The sequence below is a fragment of the Anolis carolinensis genome, chromosome 1 (assembly GCF_035594765.1).
Source record: "Anolis carolinensis isolate JA03-04 chromosome 1, rAnoCar3.1.pri, whole genome shotgun sequence".
Classification (NCBI taxonomy): Eukaryota; Metazoa; Chordata; class Lepidosauria; order Squamata; family Dactyloidae; genus Anolis; species Anolis carolinensis.
In genome coordinates this window covers 159,071,719-159,094,696 of record NC_085841.1, presented here as the reverse complement: position 1 = coordinate 159,094,696, position 22,978 = coordinate 159,071,719, and the positions used below count along the sequence as shown (strand labels likewise).

At 42.5% G+C, this 22,978-nt stretch overlaps 1 protein-coding gene across 1 annotated transcript; it reads right to left on the bottom strand.

Annotated features, from left to right (window-relative positions):
• Window positions 1-1,902: 1,902 nt before the first annotated feature.
• Window positions 1,903-21,245, bottom strand: bmp2 (bone morphogenetic protein 2). Its single transcript, XM_003215309.4, has 3 exons — window positions 20,500-21,245; window positions 14,184-14,539; window positions 1,903-3,632 (listed from the first exon to the last, which is right to left on the bottom strand). Exons 2-3 carry the CDS (start codon window positions 14,533-14,535, stop codon window positions 2,788-2,790), a joined length of 1,197 nt encoding a protein of 398 aa, XP_003215357.2. The 5' UTR covers window positions 14,536-14,539; window positions 20,500-21,245; the 3' UTR covers window positions 1,903-2,787.
• Window positions 21,246-22,978: the final 1,733 nt, after the last annotated feature.

The window sequence follows — 22,978 nt, the reverse complement described above, 5'->3', positions numbered from 1 at the left end:
GTATGTGATATAAATCAACATCATCATCTTAGCATTTAACCATTTTTAAGCAATGGTATCCATCTAAGCCACATTAAGATGGATCAGCATTTGGCTGCTTTGATTGTGCTATTGCCTGCATGGCAGAGGTTGAACTAGATGGCCCATGTGGTCTCTTCCAACTCTATTATTCTATTTCTCTATAAAACTGTGGTTCTCAACCTGTAGGTCCCCAGATGTTTTGGCCTTCAACTCCCAGAAATCCTAACAGAAGTTAAACTGGCTGGGATTTCTGGGAGTTGTAGGCCAAAACACCTGGGAACCCACTGCTATAAAATAACAAGATAACAAAGTATAAAAGTAATTAGTGTCTGCCCGATTGCCTGGAACACAAGCCTAGCAAAAATCTATACCAACAAATCTAGTCTACCAAATTGTGGACTCCAGTTCCCTTCAGCCCCACCCAACATGGAAAATAGTGACGTGTGATGGGAGCAGTAGTTTACCAGCAACCCCACCTTGCTTTAACAGAAACTCCTGCAAACTCTACCACTCCCATCAGGGGCATTCCTACACTTTTACTTTTAAAATTGGGTGATCCCATATATCTGCCTCTACTGGCCAGTCCTCTAGTGTTCTGCTGTGAAGAGAAGAAGGGAATTTTTAACTATGTTTGTTTTGATTGTTGGAAGTTTGAATTCAGAGTACATTTACCACCACTGTGGCAAACCTCTCCTAAATACACTAATCAAGAAAACCTTGCGATAGGGTTATCCTAGGGTCGCCAGAAGCTGGAAATGATGTGAATACACACAACAACACAACAATCACCTCCATAACACCACAAAAATAATGCATATGGGAATAAGGGAAGTGTATAGATGCAGATATCCCTAACAGAAGACTAGTGAGGAGCAAGAAGTGAGCTTCAAACGTCAGCATGCTCAAATCGCAGGCTCCTTCTACACTGCCGTACAAAATCCAGATTATCTGGATTATATGGCAGTGCAGACTCATATAATCCAGTTTGAAGCAGATAATGTGGATTATCTGCTTTGATAATCTATATTATGGCCATGTAGAAGGAGTCACTCCCAGAAATCCTAACAGCAGTTAAATGTTTTAAGATGAAATGCAGTTGTCAGTGTAGATGGTAATGGTGGGATCCAAAGTTGCAGATTTGCTTTAACTTCTTAAAGGAAACAGTTTGACCATATAACCGGATGCGCCAAAACTGTCATGCCTTGTAAGAACTACCACCATACATTTTTCATTTTTAAAATACTATAGCTATAACTTGCTCCCATTCACTGATCTTACAGGGCTAATGGTGACAGTGGCCAATTTAAACCCAACTTAATTGCATTCAGATCAGAGATCAATATTACTCCATGTGAGTAATATTAAATGTGACCCTTTTCCTCCCTAGAGCCTTTGCATATGTGGACGAGGAGTCATTTGAGCAGAGTGTTGTGTTAATTCCTTGGCCTCCTTTGCACATGCTTGAAGATCATAAGGAAGTAAAGTTACTTCCTTTAAAGTAAATACAAATAAATGTTGTGTCCTGCACTGCTTAACAAGCTCTAAACTATGCTAGATTACTGCTTGGAAATTTGCTTTAGAAAAGTCTGAAATTACCTAGAAGGCATTCTTTTTTAAGAGGAAAGGTTGGCATCATCCCACCTGTTGTGTCATAACCCACCAATCAACCATGTTACACATGAGATACAACCAACAAGCAACAGGAGTCAATGAGGATGTAACAAACATATTGGTTCCAAACTGTGACGCAGCTTTCAAGATCTCTGGGCATGGTTTGTGTATAACCGGTGTGTTGTCCATATAGTATGAACGGCACAGTAGCATGGAAACTCTTTCATCCAAGCTGCTAGGAAAGGTGAATAGAAATAAGCTTTTAAAAACTGAAGAAATCTGGTCTTTTATTTAATATTTGGCCAGGACAATGGATTCCAATGGGTGAACTACTTTAAAAAATGGAGGAACAGCATAAACATTTTGCTTTTCTGTAGGTGTGAAAGAGGGGGAGGGAAGAAGAAGTATTCTATCAGCCCGGTTGGTGGTCACATCACACCTCCATGAAGAACCGCAGTTCTGTTTCTATTTGCTGAGCAGCGTCTGGTTCTTATCCAAATGCTCCACATCGAAAGGGTGCCAGTTTCTCATGGACTGGGCAGCCCACCCTGCAGCATTCCTGAGAATTGTACAATATAATCTTGAGTCAGCAGGGTGGATTAGCCACTTTTCATTGGGCTTGCACTTGTGACCTTAACAGTAGAACTGCAGAAAGCAAAATGCATTATGCACCTTTGCCATAGTAACCCTTTCATGTACATATTTCAACTTACTTAAATACACACAATTGAAAACAGCTACCATTTGTTTTAAATTATGTACAAACCCTCTATTTTTTTTCTTCTGATTTTTTGATTATACATATAAATACAAAATAGCTATTCTTCTAAAAAGTGGTTATAATAGTAAATAAATACAAAATAAGAATCTGACCTTTATACTTCATGTGCTGAGGGGAAGGGGGGTTAAACCCATATAAAATGTACAACTAAAATATGCTTTAAAAATCTTTAAAAGGAATAATTCTCTGATTAAAATATTTTTCCTCACTTTTTTCTGTAGACATAAATAGATTTTCAAAATAGATGCGTTTAATTCTCCATTTCATAACATAAATAAGGTCTTCATTGGGAAATATTAAAGTGTCAAGTTTTGTTGTGTGTTTTTTATTTTATTTTTTATTTTTGTAAATGTCCATTTTGTTTTGTTGCTCTGTCAGCGGCAACCACAGCCCTCCACAACCATGTCTTGATAGTTCTTGAGTACAACCTTTTCATTTTCATCAAGGTAGAGCATGGAGATAGGACTCAGTTCCGTCGGCACACAACAAGCTTTGGGGATTTTGGAATTCACTGAATTGACCAGAGTCTGAACAATGGCGTGATTTGTGGAGTTGAGGTGATCTGCCAATGGAAAGGGACAATCTCCACGGCAGTGGTAGGCACTATAGCCCGGTGGGGCCACAATCCAGTCATTCCACCCTACATCATTGAAGTCTACGTATAAAGGATGCCTTTTGCAATGGGATTTATGGCGTTTGCGTTCTTTATATTTTGCCTGGCGTTTCTCTCGCCTATGGAGAGGGTGGCCCTTCCCATCATGTCCAAAGGTTACTAGTAGCGGCCTGAGCTGAGACCAGCTCCCATCGTCCTGATGCAATGACCTGCTGATCCTGACATGCCTCTTGGAGACATTGTTCTTCTTGTCCAAATGCACCACCTCAACCACAAAACCATGATTGGGTTGTCCATGCGCAACCCATCTCCTTAGCGCTGGTGTTACATCAAAGGTTTCCCATTTGCTGGCATTGTGATGCACTAATCGGGTGTCCAAAAGTCTTGTGACAGGGTCCTTAGAAGCCTCTCCCTCTGGCTTTATTATTTCATAAATATTAATACGATGGTGAGAGCTGCTGTTGCTACCAAAGGTATCTTGGACCTGCTCCCGAAAAATCTGGAGCTCAGCTGAAGTGATAAACTCCCCACTTGGAATGGATGCTAAGTCAAAGAAGAAACGCCGGGATGTTTTCCCATTTCTTTCAGGAAGCTCTTCCAGTGATTCTGATTGAGAAAGTAAGAGGAGAAAGAACAATCAGTAATAGGGACACTCCAAAAAAAACCAACCTTCTCCCAAAAACTTACAAACAATATGAACATCAGTCAATATACAGTGACACTAGAACAAAATGCTGCTTTTTTGCTGTCTATTTATTTAAACAAGCATAAGGAACATGATGTTATTGTGTGCCATTCACTATTCTTCACTTGGATCTAATTGGAGTACATTGAGAATTCCAGGTGGTCGTAATAACAGAGAAGAAATGTGAGGCATCGCTTTGGAATTCAAGGGCATTAACAAAAAAGTTTTAACACTGTGGTTAGCCGGGGCCTAGGGAAAGTAATTAAAAAGTGACTAAGGATCAAGGAACGGGGACTGCATTTCTTAGATTTCTTCAAAACACACACACACCCCTCTCTCCTACAGCTTTCATGTCAGTCTCTCACAATTCGTTCCAAAAGCATTATTCTGCAAGTTTCATTATTTGCAAACCTTACTCTCTAAAGGTTTGTGTCTTAATTATAGACTATGGAGAGATGTACACCCAATCATTTTATTCAGGAGGGCCTTAAATGAAAAATTGAGTCTAGTTCTTCCTTCAGAAGAAATCAAGTGACTTACATCTGAGTCCAAGAAATAGACGGTACTGTTGCAACAGCTTTCTCTCAATCTCTCTGTATGTGCTCTGAGCATTTGTTCATTTAGCTACTTCATCCTACATTTAGTAAGTGAGGCAAACCCATCACCATGACTTCATCCTTTTCTTTCCACTCATATTACAAACAGTTCATTACAATATACAAAGCAGGAATGGGTATAGGCTAATGCCCCAAAAGCCTGTGACATGGGGTTATTTCTTGTCTTGTTCTTGTGTTGAAACTTTTATACTACCCATTTTATATATCATGTTTGAATATTCCAAACATACCACCAACATTATATTCATAATCCCTGATTTTAAAGTCCATAATTCAGCTAAAGAAACACTATAGCTTGCTTAATGCTGCCTGATAAACTCATAGTTGAATGGAGTTTTGAACATTGGTTCACCTAGCTTACTGGTCTTCAGCTTATGCACTAAGACCAAAGACAGAGCTGTCTGGGGCACAAACACTATATTGAGGTGTTGTGTGGTTTCCAGGTTGTATGGCCGTGTTCTAGCAACTTTTTCTCCAAATGTTTCTCCTGCATCTGTGGCTGGCATCTTCAGAAAATCTGAAGATGCCAGCCACAGATGCAGGCAAAACACCCAGAGAAAATGCTGCTAGAACACGGCCGTAGATAAAGATGCAGGTGAAACGTCAGGAGTAAATGCTGCTAGAACACGGATATACAGCCCCAAAACAATACAACACGCCAGTGATTCCGGCTGTGAATGCCTTCAACAAAACATTAAGTACCATATTCTTTTGATTCTTCTTAAGACCCCCAAACATAATGAGAATAAAGAGAAATATTGAGTAATGGAGTGAAATAAGGTAAAGAGCTTTAATCACTGAGGGAAGCAAGTAAATGGCATATATATTTAAAAACCTGAATGGGTCCAATGTGTTTGGGAGGTCCTGACACATTAAATTCAGCTGTCAGCCTGAGAAGCAGTTACAAGTTAGGCTTATGATGAGAGTCAGCATGGTGTAATTTTTGGGTGCTGGAGTATGAATCTAGAGGCGAGGGTTCAATTCCCCACTGGACCATGGAAAATCACTAGGTGACTCTGGGCAAGTCTCACACTCTTAGTATGTTTAAGTCAGCACTGCCATGCATTGGGAATGACTTCAACAACAACAACAATTGTTTCATATTCTCATTTATAATTATAGTGCCAACTGCCACAGCCACAAATGACCCTAAAACCCACTCTAAAGCCCAGGCAGTCATAATGTAAAGGGGTTCTGTGGCACTGGTGAGTTGGAACAGAGCCAGTACCACATAACCCCTTTTCTCGACATAAGTGTCTGGCTTTTCAGGTGGATTTTACAAGTCAGTTCTGACTTGTAAACACTGTAGCTACATGTCCCATGCAGGATCTCAACAGTTACTTATTTACAGACATTTATATAAATCAATATAATACTAATGTTGTGTGTTGTGGAGGCTGAATTCAAGTACAGGCAGTCCCCATGTCATGAACAAGATTGGTTATATAGGTTTGTTCTTAAGCTGAACTTGTGTGCAAGTCAGAACTGGTACATTTTTAAGTGTAACTCCAGCCATATATAGAGAAGGGTTAATATCTGTGCCCCTGTTTGAAAAATTTCACCTCACTTTCTGTCCCTGTGATAACTGGATTTTGGATATGTTGGCTTTTGTAGAAACAAGGATTGGTGATAAAACTTCAGTGGAGACATGATAATTCTTTCAGAAGTGAATTTACCTTCTGAGGGGTACATTTCTATCACTTCTTGTTGTCTCACCATGTTCTTACCTAGGAGTCATTTCTAAGTCAGATGTTTGTAACTCAGGACCTTTTTTATCATGTCAGAAGCAACTTGCAAGTCACTTCTGATGTGAGGGAATTGGCCATCTACAGAGACGTTCTCCAGGAGACACTGAATGTTTTGCTGGGAGGCTTCTCTCATGTCCCTGCAAGCTAGAGCTGATAGACAGAAGCTCACTCCATCTCACGGATTCGAACCAGCAACCTTCAGATCAGCAACCCAACCATCAGGTCAGCAGTTCACAAGGGTTTAACCCATTGCACCACCTCGTCTCTTCAAGGACTGCCTATATATCATTTAACTTTAGAAACAGCATGTAAGAACAAGAGATCCAGCAAAAGGAAGAAAGAATAATAGTGTTTCCCTTGTCTCTTCTCCCACCTTGTTCTTCAGGATTCAAAATAAGTTTGCATATTCTTCACAAAACCTCCAAATCCATTGAAAAGAATTACAGGATGTACCCAGATTACACAAGTATACTATTTTGATACATTAACTATTATAATTCTGCCAGATGAAATATTGGAATTAATAGTTTGTTCAGGGCTGCACAATAAATGGGTCTCCCCTTTCCAAACTACAAATCTCAGTATTCTATAGGCTAGAGCCATGGAAGTTAAACTGCTAACAAACTAATACACTTGTACAGTGTAGATACACTCATAATGCCACACAAAGTACAAGATCCATGCTCCTCTGTTCTTATAGCAGACCACTGGAGCATTAAGTCAGTTATGCCTAACTCTCCTAAGTCAAGTCCTAATAAATTCAGGATGTCGTCCCACAAGCATTATGATCTAACAATCCAGTGGCCTAAAGCAATTGCTCATCCCAATTAAAAAACACCCATCAAATCAATGGAATTGGTATAAATGTTGACTTACCAAATTCTCATTGATTCTTTGGGCCTGCTCCAATTTATTTGCAATTGTGTTTAGGCCATTATTTCTAATAGTGAAGGCACCAAGTCCAGGGTACAGTCAATTATTTTAATAACCACGTTGCCCCATTAACGTATTTTGCTTGGATGTCTCGCTGATTTTCATCATATTGACTTCCAAGCAAACAAGCTGAGGATCACAGCCAAACAGTTTCTACTAAAGCTTTATAAATACAAACATAATCCAAAGCTTGTTCCTTGTTATTCTCTCATGTCTGAAGAATCCATCCCACCCCCCACCCTCCTATAGTTGCCTTAGGTCAATGTGAAATAGGTACTTGCATTTAAAGTACGTAATAGTTAAACAGCATGATGAAATGCAAAACATTTGCAAGCTTGCTGTAATTGTTTTATTTTGATTTGGAACTTGTCTGTCTTCTCCACAACCCTTTGCACCAACACCACATGTGTGCCTGCTCATGGTCTCCTGCAGAGTTGGCCTCATTATCCCGTATAGGGAAGAAACGGGTCCCATGTAGTACCCTCAACACTTGAGGAGTGGGTAATTTGAAGCCTTTCCGATCCCTCCTTAATAACTATTTTGCCTAAGTTTGATGTAAGTTGCAGTCCAGTAGCATCTGGAGAAAGGGTGCCTGAATAGTACAGCAAATATGGTTTTTTTTTAAATGTGCTGGACACTGAATATGGCACTGGGGCTTGACATCAAGTGGCAAAATGTCTTCGGCTGTAGCTATTCTCCTGTAAATATCTCCAAAATTAAAGATGCCATCAGAATAATTTCTGAGGAAGCTGAAAAATGGGTTGTTGTGAGTTTTCCGGGCTGTATGGCCATGTTCCAGAAACATTCTCTCCTGGCGTTTCACGCACATCTATGGCAGGCATCCTCAGAAGTTGTGTCTTTTCCAACAGACCTCACAACCTCTGAGGATGCCTTCCATAGATGTGAGCAAAACATCAGGAGAGAATGCTTCTGGAACATGGCCATACAGTCCAGAAAACTCACAGCAACCCAGTGTTTCCAGCCATGAAAGTTTTCGACAACATATTAAAGCAGAAAATATTGGAAAATTTTCCATTTATGCCAATTTTCACAGCTTCTACAACAGTGTAACCTTTGTCTTTCCTCTTCAGCCCCGCTTCCCCAAGCTCCCAGCATCCCATTCCATCAACCTGCCTTCTTTGAAATCTCTGATATTCCCTATCAAAGGGAACATGGCATCCTTCTTTTCCTTTTCAGTGTTGCAGGCTCTATTAAGCAGAACTTGGAAATGAAACTGAACAGCTAAGCGTGCTACTAGCCATGTTGACCAGAAAACCAGATTTCACAGGTGCTGATCTCCAATCCCCACAACTATGAAATTCAGGTCTATTGCTTCCTATCACTCCCTTACTTTTGCTTGGTTTCTTCCTTTCCATTCACCACTTCCCTCTGTGCTCTGCATTCCCATTCCCGCCCTTCCCCTGCCTGGTTATGAGATACACTAGATTATCTCTCCCAATGGCTAGGGAGGGTTCACCATAACAAGCCACAAACACAAGGTGTTTACATCTCACTCTATTTCGATGTTTTGGGTTTCTGGTTTAAATTTCTACCCTATCCACCATTTTCCTGTTTTAATCTGACACTTCTATAAGCGTCTTTTAAGTTGAGGATGCAAAACAAAAACATTTCCCCACCCCTACAGTTTGTATTATGATTTAGATCAGGCATGGGCAAACTTGGGCCCTCCAGGTGTTTTGGACCTCAACTCCCATGATTCCTAACAGCCTACCTGCTATTAGGAATTGTGGGAGTTGAAGTCCAAAACATCTGGAGGGCCCAAGTTTGCCTATGCCTGATTTAAATGACAAAGCAGCATTCATAAATTAAATCTTTGTTGATATAATTAATGGCATTAGGTTGTTCTTTTTTCCCCTTGGTGATAAGAAAAAGTATTCTATCATTTTTAAAACTTTCAAGAGGTAAAAAAAAATGGGTGTAAGACACACGTATCTCCTTATTTCACATCACCATTTACAATCCTAAACATTCGCACCCTGGAACAAACCCCACTAAGTAAACAGGGACCTCCTTTTGAACAGAATTGTACTATAAATCATGCAATAAAAACAGTGAGATATGGCAGTCCTGACTAAAAGTGCAAACGTTTCCTAATTTCATTTTCACATGAGGTAATGGGATATTTTACAATGGTCATGTAGCTGTTAGAAAATCTTTGAAAATTACGTAGCTTCAAAACACTATTCACAGCTCCAGAAATATTTTGCACAAAATCCATATGTAATTAAAAAAAAAAAAGAAAACAGCATAATCCATGCAGAAAATGATATTTCTGCACCGTATTTCTGCACAAAAATGTTATTTTTCTATACAGAAAACGTTTTCTTCTACTCAGCAAATATTACTGTTTGGAACTTACTCTGTAAAAAATTCACATGCAAGAGAATTTTGCACAGAAAACAGCATTTCTGCCAACAAGCCAGATTTTTCTGGACACAGACAACACTTTTTCACAGAAAAGGCTACTTCCTGGACAGAAAACACTGCTTTTTATGGAAACTACCTAGAATAACATCTTTTTAAAATATTTCTGAGTCCCTTTAATCTCACTCAGAACTGGTTAAACTCAATCAGGACTAGTTAAAATATGGTTCTCCTGATGTTGTTGGGACTACAGTCCCCACAATCACTAGCCACACTTGTTGGGTTTGATTGATGCATGCACAAGTACATTTATAGGAACATTTGATTACTCAGTCTTAATTTGAAAACTACTGAAGTTTCTAGGCCGCCATTTTACAAATATGCTTTTACATTTCTGTTTCCCAACTCTCGCTTCCAATTATCTACGCCAACAATATGTTTGAATTTCCCATACTGAATATTAATGCTGGTCTTATTCAGGAGTTACTTCTGGCTATTACTATGGGAGATTTTATGTTGTTTCTAGCTGAGGCTAAATCACACTGCCTGACTTTTCAAATATTTTCTTCTTTTAAAGTCCAAATCTTAGGGGTTTTGGGGTCTTTATAACCAACCCAAAGGTGAGCATACTTTACCCATGAGCTAGGAGAAGTCACTACCTTTTGGTACGTGACCTCTCTTATAGGGCTTCAGTGAAGGAAGAATAAGAAAGCCCTATGCTTCTGGCCATTCACACCACCCTAACCTCCTGGCCATTTAAGCCACCTCTAAACTCCTGGTTTCATTATAAATACAGTGATGCAACAGGACAAGTATTCAATGCAATTGTATGCCAACACCTGTGCTGGAATTTCCTTGCTCCATAGCTTCAGTGTACATACTTATGAATGCCTCAGCATATAACAGAGCAGCTAGCCCTGGGTTGGGCAATTTGTGGTCCTCCAGATCTTGTTGGTGCACAATTTGCAGCAATCTTAGTCAGCATGCTCAATTTGGAGGTCATAATAGGAACTTTACTTCTAGAGAGCCACTTTCTCTCCAGCCTTGAATTGCCCAGACTAAAAAGAAATGGGAAGTGGCGAATACATCGTCCTCAGCAAGCTCAAAAGGTCATTGCCATACGCAAAATGAGAGACCAATCTTGCCAAACTGCGATTCTGGCAATTCCAAAGAATTGAGCCACAGCAGTTAAAGAAACTGTGTTAATTCTACAGTGTAGATGTACCCTCAATGAGACTTTCTCCCAAATTAATATCAACAAGATTGCAAAGTGAAAACATTTTCAGCCCACTTCCTGACATATGATGCTCTGCCATGCACTCTTGTGTTCTCTCATTCATTAGTTTCAAATTTATACACAAAGTAGAATAAACCACAACGCAAGGCTGAAAATTACACCATTAATCTCTCACGCCTGTAAGACTTGCTATTAGTTAGTATAATTATTCCTAAGGCCACACCCCTCAGAGACAAATATAATTAAAGCTAAAATACATATTTATGTACTTTTCCTTGTCATACTAGCTTTCTACTATGTAACCTGTTCAGTCTGTTTTTTCATTCCATTTTTCCAATCAATCCATTCCACGAATGAAAACCTGAAGGATTGAATGTATGGGAAGAGTTTTGTTGGGTTTTTTTATTGCTGGGTTGTTGTATGTTTTCCAGGCTGTATGGCCATACAACAACCATACAACAACCCTGTGATCCTGGCCATAAAAGCCTTCGACAACACATTTTTATTGCTGTTTTGCACAGAGCATTCAATTAATGTCTATGCATAGTGCAGCTATGATTAGGACACATGCCAAACAAGAAATTTTATGTTACAAGTAGCTGACACTTCTGTGGGACACTGTGGGTTTGTGTCTAACTATCTGGAAAAAAATCCCAAGCTATTTCAGCCCAACTGTACTGATAAGAAATATTTTGTTTGGGATCACAAACTGAATAAAGAAGGACACTGAAATGGATTGTGGAGAAACGCTGGGATGTACATGAAAGAGCAAAATGGCAGGCAGCAAAAAACCCCGAAACAATTGCCTACAAATGCAATATAAAGATCAAGTGCTTTTTAAGTATTGCTCTGGGCAAGTTTGCTCAGGTTTTAAGGAGCTTTGATATAAGCACTTTGCATACAATTTCAAGCAAGATCCCTTTAATTTAGTAAAATGGCTGAGCTCTAAAAAAGGAGCAAGCATTTGTGGTAACAGAGCATATTGGAACAGCAGATTGCATTAATTCCTAATTGCTCTGTCTCTGTTAAGTACACATTTCCCTCTGTCTTTTTATCTGAGTGACTTTAAGTCCTTGTTGTCCATGAATCCAAGGGACAGGCTTGCTTCCTGAAGCGCTTACCTTAGGTCTATGCTAAACCTAGATTTGAACAGAAGACAAAGTCACGGTAAAGACAATACAATCGATTGTTAAAATTGATCTCTCATGGAGATTAGAAGGGGATTGGAATACCTTTTGAATGACCCTATAGCTCGCTGTATGTTAGACAGACATTCCTTGCTATTTAGCCTTCAAAGCCAAAGTTTTTGGTGGGAACGCAAAACTCAAAAACACTGGGACAGACGCTATAAGTATAGGAACAAAAATACATTCACTTTCTCTTGCTTGGAAGCAATGAAGGACATTTTAAAATAAGGATAAAAGAACAGAACAAGGCATAGGACAAAGCTAAATTAGATATATAGTCCCTACTCTTTAAATGTACGAGGAAATAAAATCTCACAAATAAGATTGCTACCTACTCTGTGAAAAATGTGAAATTCCTTGTACTCCTCCCCATTTTGACTTCAGGTTGTTATATATAATCTGTATATGAACACATCACCTTGAGCAAGAAAACTCCTCTGATCTTGACCTCCACTTTTGGCAACCTGACCATCCATAACCCAGCATAAGCAGGTGTACAAGAAAAGTAAAGACTACATGGAGCAGACGCTTCTATCACCATTGGAATTTTTAAAGAGATACTTTCAAATCTGGGTTTCTTAATTTGGCAACATTCAAGGTCATGGGCTGCAATGGTGGTTATTATTGTGAAAGCAAAAGAGTACGGGCTACAAAGATTGTCACTTTTCAAATATGATATTTCACAAACATTTCTAGTTGGGAGCCTCATACAGTAATCCAGCGTATTTAGCAATAACCAGATTACCTTTGATTTTGGGAGTGAAGGGTCAAATGACATGCAAGGAAATGGCCATGATACAGTTCTCTTAACAATTGCCTATACTATTCCAAACTAGCCTTCATATTGGTGAGGAAGAATATGAATCTTCCTAATTCAAGATCAGCACTATTAATTATTGTATCCATTATGTGAAGCTCTAACCCTTTAGACAAATGCCCCCTTACAGCATAAGTGTTTTATATTAAAAACTTACACACTGAAAAGAGAACTAGGCTATTATATCCAAATGATTGCAGGTATTTTTAGCACTGGTTCAGTTTTAAAATATCTAGGTAGGTCTGTACTGATCTACAATAAGGACATTATCACACAAAGGATGCTAACCAGTACAAAAGCTAGTCTGCCACTTTTGGTGACGCTCCTTATCACACGAAGTCATATACATCCCATTGCTGGCCTGTCCCCCCCCCCCCCCCGATAAACCCACCCCCTGGTATTGATGGGAAAATCCATTAATAGCCATAGATCATGTCATGTTTCCATCACCTACCTGGTGCAAATCAGCCATCCCGTTTCTGTGCCGATTTGCCAACCCTGAACTTCCATCAGGGAAGATAGATTCTCCTCCTCCCCCATTCTTTGCCCCCAAAATCTTCCCATCACTATTTCCAAGGCAGTTTTTTTTTAAATTATGTTTTATTTGAAATGTTTTTAAAGCCAAGAATCATTGGAATTCCAAAATTGTTGTAAAATTATTTTTAAAAATTATAGAACAGTGTAAGTGTGGGAGGGTGGGGTTATGAGATGATATGAAAATAGGAATATAGGACTACAGAGTGCCAAATCGGTGTGGTGTCACAATTGCGGAGATGTGCAGTAGCAAGGGTGTTCATGCCAGTACCTTGCTATTGCATGACTGCCATGGAATAGCAGCTTCGTGTGATAAATTCCTAAACTGAGAGGGGTTCTAAGTGAAAACACACTGAGGATAGGTAAGTGTTCCTTGCCTAAGAAAACCCTATGAAATTCATGAGATCACCATGACAGATGATTTGAAGGCACATGTTGTTGCTATATGCCTTTAGATTTCTGGGGGTGAGATTGTGCGACTTGCCTAAGGTTACCCAGTAAGTTTCCAGTGCAAAAAGGGAGGATTCCCTGGTCTCCAGAGTTGTAGTCGAACACTCAAACCACTAAACCACACTGGTTCTTACTGAAGGTGAAAGCACAGGCAAACACATACACAACTATACTGCATTCATTTTTATCTTCAAGGAATCATTTTCTTACCAGGACGAAAGGATGGTCTTATATTTATGATCCACTTTTTCTAAACTAGCCAATCAAACTTGATCAAGTCTGAAAGCTGTCTTTCAAAATTAATGTGATTTTCACCACAGCACAGCAGATGCATTATATCTGTCAGTCAACCGGAAGGGACTTAAAATTGTGTAACTTGGAATTCCCAATGATTTCAGCAGGAAGCGATACATATCAAATGAGCAAATGGTAAGACTGAATTAATAAACTTGCTAAACATCTTGGCAAACCTTGAGTTCAACACTTGAGGTTGCCAACATTCAAGTAAGCTCAGCTGGACTTGTGTTTGGTTTGTCATGCTGAAAGCTGGAGGTTGAAACTTACCCTCATGGTGGAAGCTCCTAACTGTATTGGCCCTGCTGGTAGCTCTCTCCAGATTATAGTCCATGGTAGCTGGCTTCTGACTCGTGTGCAGGTGGTAGAGCTCCAACATATAAGGAGGAATTATGGCATTCTTGCTTGGGGTCGGCCGTCGCTGGAGCCCAAACATGTTGAGCAGACGAAGTTCAAATTCACGCAGGATCCCTTCCGAGAGCTGCAGGGGGGCAGCCTGACCCAAATCGCTACTGAACCTGCGCCGGTCCCCCACCTCTGGGATGAGACTGGCCGAACCACCAAGCAATATGTGAGAAAGCAGCAGTGCTAGTAGAGAGCAGGTCCTGGCAACCATGGTCATCAACCTGTAGACATGAGGAAAAAGTTGAGATGAACACATTAGTATGGAATCAAGGAATCGACATGGACAGAATAAACCACATACAGGCAATGATTCAGTAATTTCTAGATTTATTTTCTAGTCCTCTGCTTTATTGGCATGGGTGTGTAACACGTACGTACTTTTTCATCTCCCTAGAAATCAAACTTACAAAAAAGAAATTCACGATCCCAATGAGAACTTGGCAGAATATAGTTTTTCTCTTCCATAATCAGTCCCTCCCCCACCAGCTCTCTTTAATTCCTCGGATGAGTAGCAATCCTCTATCACACCATAATAGATTCAGGCTGATAAGAACTGGACAATACAAATGAAGAACCTCAAGGGGAGGCAAATCCAGTACTACAGTTAAAACGGCAGATAATACCCGAGCAAAGAAAACCTCCCTCTAACAAATCCTGTTAACAATATGTTTGTAAGACATGTGTATAAGTTTGGGGAAATCTGTGTGTGTGTGTGTGTGTGTGTGTCAACACAGAAGTTCCTCTTCTTCTTCAAAGGTGGCATTCAATCAGCATCTGGAAAACTCAATATGGCTCCCAGTTTCCCAATATCCAAGTGTAATTGAGGGATTCAGAGTTTTAGGATAATAATAATTATTTTCCAAACTCAGGATTAACTTTGAGAACACTGTCACAAAATTTGGGAAAAGGGGCAAATGCCTCATCACCAAACTTGATTTCTGGTGGCCCACCTAAAATCCTTTCTAAATCCAACAAAGATGGTGGTGGTAGGTAGTATAGAGAATTTCATGAGATCCTTCTACTCTATAGTAGAAGGAAAAACTCTTTCTACCCTAGAGAATAAACAAAAACAGAATTATTGCTGTTACCAGTAGTGGTAGTAGATGAAAAAGACAAAGGCGAATCAAGCATATGTACATGTTCGGACCAAACTGGTACACCTTCTAAAGATGGAAGCCTAGGAGAATGCTTTATGGGTCTAAGGGACTAGTCAGTTGGCAACCTTAAGATTTGCTTATTAAAATATGGCTTGCATGGAGCAAGGGTGAAATAAGAATGGGGTCTTTGCACACAACACAATTGTAGCATTGCGGTTCCAGTTTAATCGTCATGATTGAATCCTATGGAATCCTGGGGTCTGTAGTTTGACACCAGTGGTGCTCCTTGAGCTACAGGTTCCAAATGCCCCTCCCTCAAATATCCCAGGAGTCCACAGGATAAAACCACATCCATTAAAGTAGAATCATGGCATTCTAATTGTGTAATATAAAAGGTTCGGGGGGGGGGGGGTGGAAGTGATAAAGAAAATTAACAACTCAAACAGTTGTGCATATGGGGGTGAGTTGAATCTTTTGTGGAAAAGGGGTACCCTAAAAGACCTATCCAGTTAGGTTTAACGTAAGTTTTTATGGGCTGGAGGTTACATCATGAGATATAACCTTATGAAGGAATTATCAAGGAAGTGAGCATGCGGAAGCGTCAGCCCTTTTTGCTGCTTAAGCAGTGACCTTGGGTTTATGGCCTATCAGTTCCCCAAGATTCAGCATGGGCAATGGTCACAGCACTGAAAAACCAAAATCTGGTGTATTGAGTGAAGGCTGGTTTAAAAAAAAAAGGTCAATTACAAACTAAGATGGTTAAGTCAGCACAGAATGAAGTGGATGTTAAGATCCAATCACATTCCCCTCGCCATGTGCTGGATTGTGGCCAAGGCCTGCATTCATTCTTAAGGTGGCAAAGCATGTCTATTCCTCTTCTTCCAACTTTTTCTCCATTGGATATGCCTATTTTGCTTGCTCATTAATTGAAACCTCTTTCCACCCCTTTCCTCTTTCCACCCCTAGGCCTCCGGTGGCCTAGGGAATAAAAGCCTTGTGACTTGAAGGTTGGGTTGCTGAACTGAAGACTGCCAGGTTCGAATCCCACCCGGGGAGACCGCGGATGAGCTCCCTCTATCAGCTCCAGCTCCATGCGGGGACATGAGAGAAGCCTCCCACAAGGATGGTAAAACATCAAAACATCTGGGCGTCCCCGGGCAACGTCCTTGCAGACAGCAAATTCTCTCACTCCAGAAGCAACTCCGGTTGCTCCTGACACGAAGAAAAAAAAACCCTTTCCTCTCGGGCCTCTTCCACAGAGCTGAATAAAATCCCATATTATCTGCTTTAAACTGGAATATATGGCGGTGTGGACTCAGATAACCCAGTTCAAAGCAGATAGTGTGGGATTTTCTGCCTTGATATTCTGGGTTATATGGCTGTGTGGAAGGATCTTCGGTCTCTCTGCCACTCCCCTTCCCACCACCACAGACAGATTTTAATAATTTTGGGAACCAAAGGAAACAGAGGATCATGTCGGCCACAAAAAATACATACAGTAGAGTTTCACTTATCCAAGCTAAACGGGCCAGCAGAAGCTTTGATAAGCGAATATCTTGGATAACAAGGAGGGATTAAGGAAAAGCCTATTAAACATCAAATTAGGTTATGATTTTACAAATTAAGTACCAAAACATCATGTTATATAACAAATTTGGCAGAAAAAGTAGTTCAATATGCAGTAATGTTATATTGTAATTACTGTATTTACGAATTTAGCACCAAAATATCATGATATATTGAAAACATTGACTACAAAAATGGCTTGGATAATCCAGAAGCTTGGATAAGCGAGGCTTGGATAAGTGAGACTCTACTGGGTGTTCAGACATTCCACAGGTATATATACTTCACTTGCTTGACTACCATTATATCCTCCAAAAATGCCAGCCATGAATGCAGGCAAAACGTCAGGAGAAAATGCTGCTAAAACACAGCCAAATAGCTTGAAAACTACACAAAACCCCAGTGATTCTGGCCATGAAAGCCTTTGACAATACATTATTCAGATACATTTTCATTTACAGGGATGTGCTCTTCTCAAGCAACTAGTGCACATAAGAACCAAGAGAGAGTCTCTCTGGCTTCCCGTCCTCAGCACACACACCCCTCTCTCTCAGCGTATGTGTGTGCATGAATGGATCACTTGCTTTCAAGGCATAGATACTCCAACATACACTTTCTAAAGGAGGATGGTCCATCAAAGGTTGAACAAAACTCTCTGACTCTCAACCTCCTTCCTATTAAACACACTTCCTATTTATTGAGCCAAAGCAAACCAAACCCGATCCCCTGTGGCTGTTTTATGCACCCGCCCAGTAAGGAGGAGTATATACAAGAGTGGCTGGGATTTGCAAAGAGAAAAGCTGGGTTTGAGCCACTTTGAGGGCCCTTCTACACTGCCATATCATTCAGAATATCAAGGTAGATATTAATCCATATGATCTGCTTTGAACCAAATTATCTGAGCCTACACTGCCATATAATCCAGTTCAAATAAAATAATCTGGATGTTATACAGCTGTGTCAAAATGGGGTATAAATAAACTTAATTATAATAACAACACTTATGCAACACGATTCTTGTTCCTGGGTTATAAATGTCATTTTCTAATTGGTTCTATCATAACAACATGGGAAAAGTTTATTAAACTGACCAAACTTTGATTTTTGCGGGACATCCTGCAGCACATTTTGCTATCATTTTTCAATGAATATGTCCTAGAGTCTCAACCAATTCAACACAGTTTGTGGCAGCCACAAAAACAAAACACAGAACCCGGGATGGAGTGTACTGACCTTGAGGAAAACCTGAAAACCAAAGTGAAGGAGGGAAGTGGCAGAGGCAACTCTGGCAGCCAGTCTGCCTGCCTGATGCCTGCGGAGGGCCTGTTCCAAACAGTATTCTAATGTTGTTGAAGGCTTTCATGGCCAGAATCACTGGGTTGCTGTGAGTTTTCCAGGCTGTATGGCCATGTTCCAGAAGCATTCTCTTCTGAAGTTTCACCTGCATCTATGGCAGGCATCCTCAGAGGTTGTGAGGTCTGTTGAAAACTAGGCAAGTGGGATTTATTTATCTGTGGAATGTCCAGGGTGAGAGAAAGAACTCTTGTCTATTGAAAGCAAGTGTGAATGTTCCAATCAATCAACTTGATAAGCACTGTAAAGTCTTGCAGCTTCAAAGCCTGGCCGATTCCTGCCTTGGGGAATCCTTTGTTGGGAGGTGTTAACTGGCATGGCCCTGATTGTTTCCTGCCTGGAATTCCCCTATTTTCAGAATGTTATCCTGACTTAGAGTTTTTTTAATACTGGCAGCCAGATTTTGTTCCCTTTCATGGTTTCCTCCTTTCTGTTGAAATTGTCTACATGCTTGTGGATTTCAGTGGCTTATCTCTGCAGTCTACCATAGTGGTTGTTAGAGTGGTCCAGCATTTCTGTGTTTCAGGGGAATTACAGACATGAAGCAATCAGGGCCAGCTAACACCTCCTAACAAAGGATCCTCCCAGGCAGGAATCAGCCAGATTTTGAAACTGTAAGGCTTTTCAATGCTAATAAAGTTGATTAATTGGAATCACTTGCCTCCGACAGACAAGAGTTCTTTCTCCCATTCTGAGCATTCCACAGATGTATAAACCCCACTTCCCGAGTTTCCAACAGACCTCACAACCTCTGAGGATGCCTGCCATAGATGTAGGTGAAAAGTCAGGAGAGAATGCTTCTATGCTAATCAAGTTTTTTTTTGGGGGGGGGGTTGTGTCAGGAGTGGCTTGAGAAACTGAAAGTCGCTTCTGGTGTGGGAGAATTAGCCGTCTGCAAGGACGTTACCCAGGGGACGCCCGGATGTTTGATGTTTTACCATCCTTGTGGGAGGCTTGTCTCATGTCCCCCACATGGGGAGCTGGAACTGACAGAGGGAGCTCACCCGCTCTCCCCAGATTTGAACCACCGACCTGTTGGTCAGCAGTCCTGTCGGGACAAGGGTTTAACCCACTGGGCCATCGGAGGCTCCCTCCAGGCTAATCGAGGTGATTAACTGCAACATTCCCACTTGCCTCCTCCAACAGGCAAGAGTTCTTTCTCCCGCCCTGGACCTTCCACCAGGGCGGTAGCCAAAGGGGGGGGGGGGGGTTAAGGGTTCAAACACACACACACCCCCGAAATTTTTCAGGTTTTAAAAAAACGAGGTTTACTCGTGAATTTTAACTGATTGACCAAATCCCCATGAGTGTCCACTGAAGTTTATCTGTCTTGAGTGTCCACTGCGGTTTATCGATAGAGCCTGATTTCTCATTTTTTATTAGCCTGGAGGGAGCACCCAGTAGTGCAGTTCTTGTCTCGGCAGAACTGCTGGCCGACAAGTCTGCGGTTGGAATCCGGGAAGAGCGCGTGAGCTCCTTCTGTCAGCTCCAGCTCCCCATGCGGGGACATGAGACAAGCCTCCCACAAGGATGGTAAAAACATCAAACATCCGGGCGTCTCCTGGGTAACGTCCTTGCAGACGGCCAATTCTACTCTTCATGATTTGCTTTTTAAAAAAAGTTTCCAACCCTCCCCGGATTTTTTTTTCTGGCTATGGTCCTGCCTTCCACAGATATATACACCTCCTTTGCCTAGTTTCCAAGAGACCTCGCAACCTCTGAGGATGCCTGCCATAGATGTGGGCGAAACGTCAGGAGGAATGCTTCTGGAACATGGCCAGACAGCCCGGAAAACTCACAGCAACCCAACCTTCTAGTGGCAGTGTCGACGGGGCCGGAGAGATAACGAGTGGGACAAGGAGAGGAGGCGCACCGGGGCCTGGGAAAGAAAGAGTCCCCACTACAGCCCGAAAGACATACAACAACCCTGCAGTCCCCACTATACTTCATCGGAGACTCAGGGACTCAGGAGGAAGCGGGGAAGCAGCCCCAAAAGCGCCCTGCATGCAGCAGAATTGGCAGTCTAGGGTCAGGGGAGTCTCGGCTGGGCATATGGGGGTGAGTTGAGTGTCTGCCCAACCTGAAGGCCCGGCGCGTGTTAGGAGCGCATCAACATGCCCAGAGTCCCCTCCGCGCGCGGCAGGTGCCCGGTTGCGCCTGGTTACCTTTTAGGATCCCGCCGACGGCCTAAGAAGCAGCAGCAGGAGGAGGAGGAGGAGGAAAAGGAGAAGGAGCGCACTGGGGCACGTCCATGGAGCCGAGCCGCGCATGGGAGAGGAGTGCCCGGCCCCGTCGGCGCGCCTAACCCCGGCCTCAGTCTCCGCTCGGCTTCAGTCTCCCGCTGCGCCCGCTGGGCTGGCTCTGGAGCGCCTCGGGAGCGCGCATCCCCGGCTCTTGGGCTCCTGGAACTGCCCGTCTTCCTAGCATCTTCTTCTGGGCTGCCCCGAAGAAAAGGAGCAGGAGGAGCAGGAGGAGGAGGACTCCGCCGCTGTCGCCGGCCTCTTCCAGCCGGGCCCGGCTCGCCGCCTCGGAAACATCCCCGAGGTCGGAAACTATAATAAGAGTAATACTCTAGATAATATATCAAAAGGAAGGCGGGAGGGTGGGGAAGAGGCCAAGTCCGCGGTGCCTGTCTGTCTGTCCTAAGGATGCGCCAGGCTGGGATCCGACCAGAAGCGCTTCTTCCCCTTGCGGAGTCTGCTTCCCAGCGCTTTCTCTTGCGGACACGTCCCGGGGAAGAAGAGGCTCTGCGTGGCCGCCTCGGTTGCCTCTGCCGCCGCTCCTCCTCTCGCTCGGGCTTTTTGTGGCCCCGCTCCTTGCTGATGTCACCGCCGCGAGGGCTTGAGGCGGACCCGCCAATCACAAGCCTGCCTGGCCGGGGAGCCGGAGCCAAGAAGAGGAGAAGAAGGAGAAGGAGAAGGAGAGAGAGAGAGAGAAGGAGAAGCAGGAGGAGAAGAAGGCCACGGCTCGCGAGCGGGCGGCGCGTCTCTTTACATATACATATACATATTTAAAGGGGACGCCGCCTCTTTTTGCATGACGCCCCCGTTGCCCCTCCTTTGAAAGAGAAGAGGAGGAAAAAGCAGCTGTTGAATCGTAGAATGCGAAAAGTTGAATGCGAACCCAAGGGCCGTGCAGTTCCAACCCCAATCACAGCCAAAGCATCCTCGACAGATGGCCACAACCCCCGTTACGCCAGCTCCACTGACTGCCAGTCTTCTAGGGTAAAGGGAAAGGGCTCCTTCCGACATTAAGTCCAGTCCAGTCCGACTCTGACTGCTGATGCTCATCTCCATTTCTAAACCAAACAGCCCGTGTTGTCCGTACACACCTCCAAGGTCATGTGGCCGGCATGACTGCATGGAGCGCCCTTACCTTCCTGCCAGAACGGTACCTATTAATCTATTCACATTTGCATGTTTTCGAACTGCTAGGTTGGCAGAAGCTGGGGCTAACAGCGGGAGCTCACCCCACTCCCCGGATTCGAACTGCCAACCTTTCGGTCAGCAAGTTCAACATCTCAGCGGTTCAACCCGCTGCGCCACCGGGGGCGCCACCGGGGTCCAGTCTGCTACCAAGCACAATTCAAAGTGCTGGATTTAGCCTATAAAGCCCTAAACCAGTGGGTCTCGACCTTATAGAATCATAGAGTTGGAAGCGCCCTCATGGGCCATCCAGTTTCTAAGAAGCAGGAAAATTGCATTCAAAGCACCCCGGCAGATGGCCATCTAGCCTCTACTTAAAAGCCTCCAAAGAAGGAGCCTCCACCGCACTCCGGAGCAGAGAGTTCCACTGCTGAACAGTTTTCACAGTGAAGAAGTTCTTCCTAATGTTCAAGTAGAATCTTCTTTCCTGTTGTTTGAAGCCGTTGCTCCATGTCCCAGTCTCCAGGGCAGCAGAAAACAAGTTGCTCCCTCCTCCCTATGACTAATGTTGCGACCCCTTAATACAGTTCCTCATGTTGCAGTGACCCCCAAGTATAAAATTATTTTCGTTGCTACGCCATAACTGTCATTTTGCTACTGTTATGAATCATAACGTAAATATCTGATATGCAGGGTGTATTTTCATTCACTGGACCAAATTTGGCACAAATATCCGATAACGTCTAAGTTTGAATACTGGTGGGGTTGGGGCAGGATTGATTTTGTCATTGGGAAGTTGTAGTTGCTGGGATTTATAGTTCACCTACAAACAAAGAGCATTCTGAACTCCACCAACGATGGAATTGAACCAAACTTGGCACACAGAACTCCCGTGACCAACAGGAAATACTGGAAGGGTTTGGTGGGCATTGACCTTGAGTTTGGGATCTGTCGTTCACCTAAATCCAGAGAGCACAGTGGACTCAAACAATGATGGATCTGGACCAATCTTGGCAAAAATACTTAATATGCCTAAATTTGAACACTGGTGGAGTTTGGGAAAAATAGACCTTGACATTTGGGAGTTGTAGTTGCTGGGATTTATAGTTCACTACAATCAATGAGCCCCTTGAACCTCACCAATGATATAATTTGGCCAAACTTCCCACACAGAACCCCCATGACCAACAGAAAATACTGGTCCTTGGCGACCCCTCTGAACCCTCCTCACGACTCCCGCAGGGGTCCTGACCCCCAGGTTGAGAAATGCTGCCCTAAA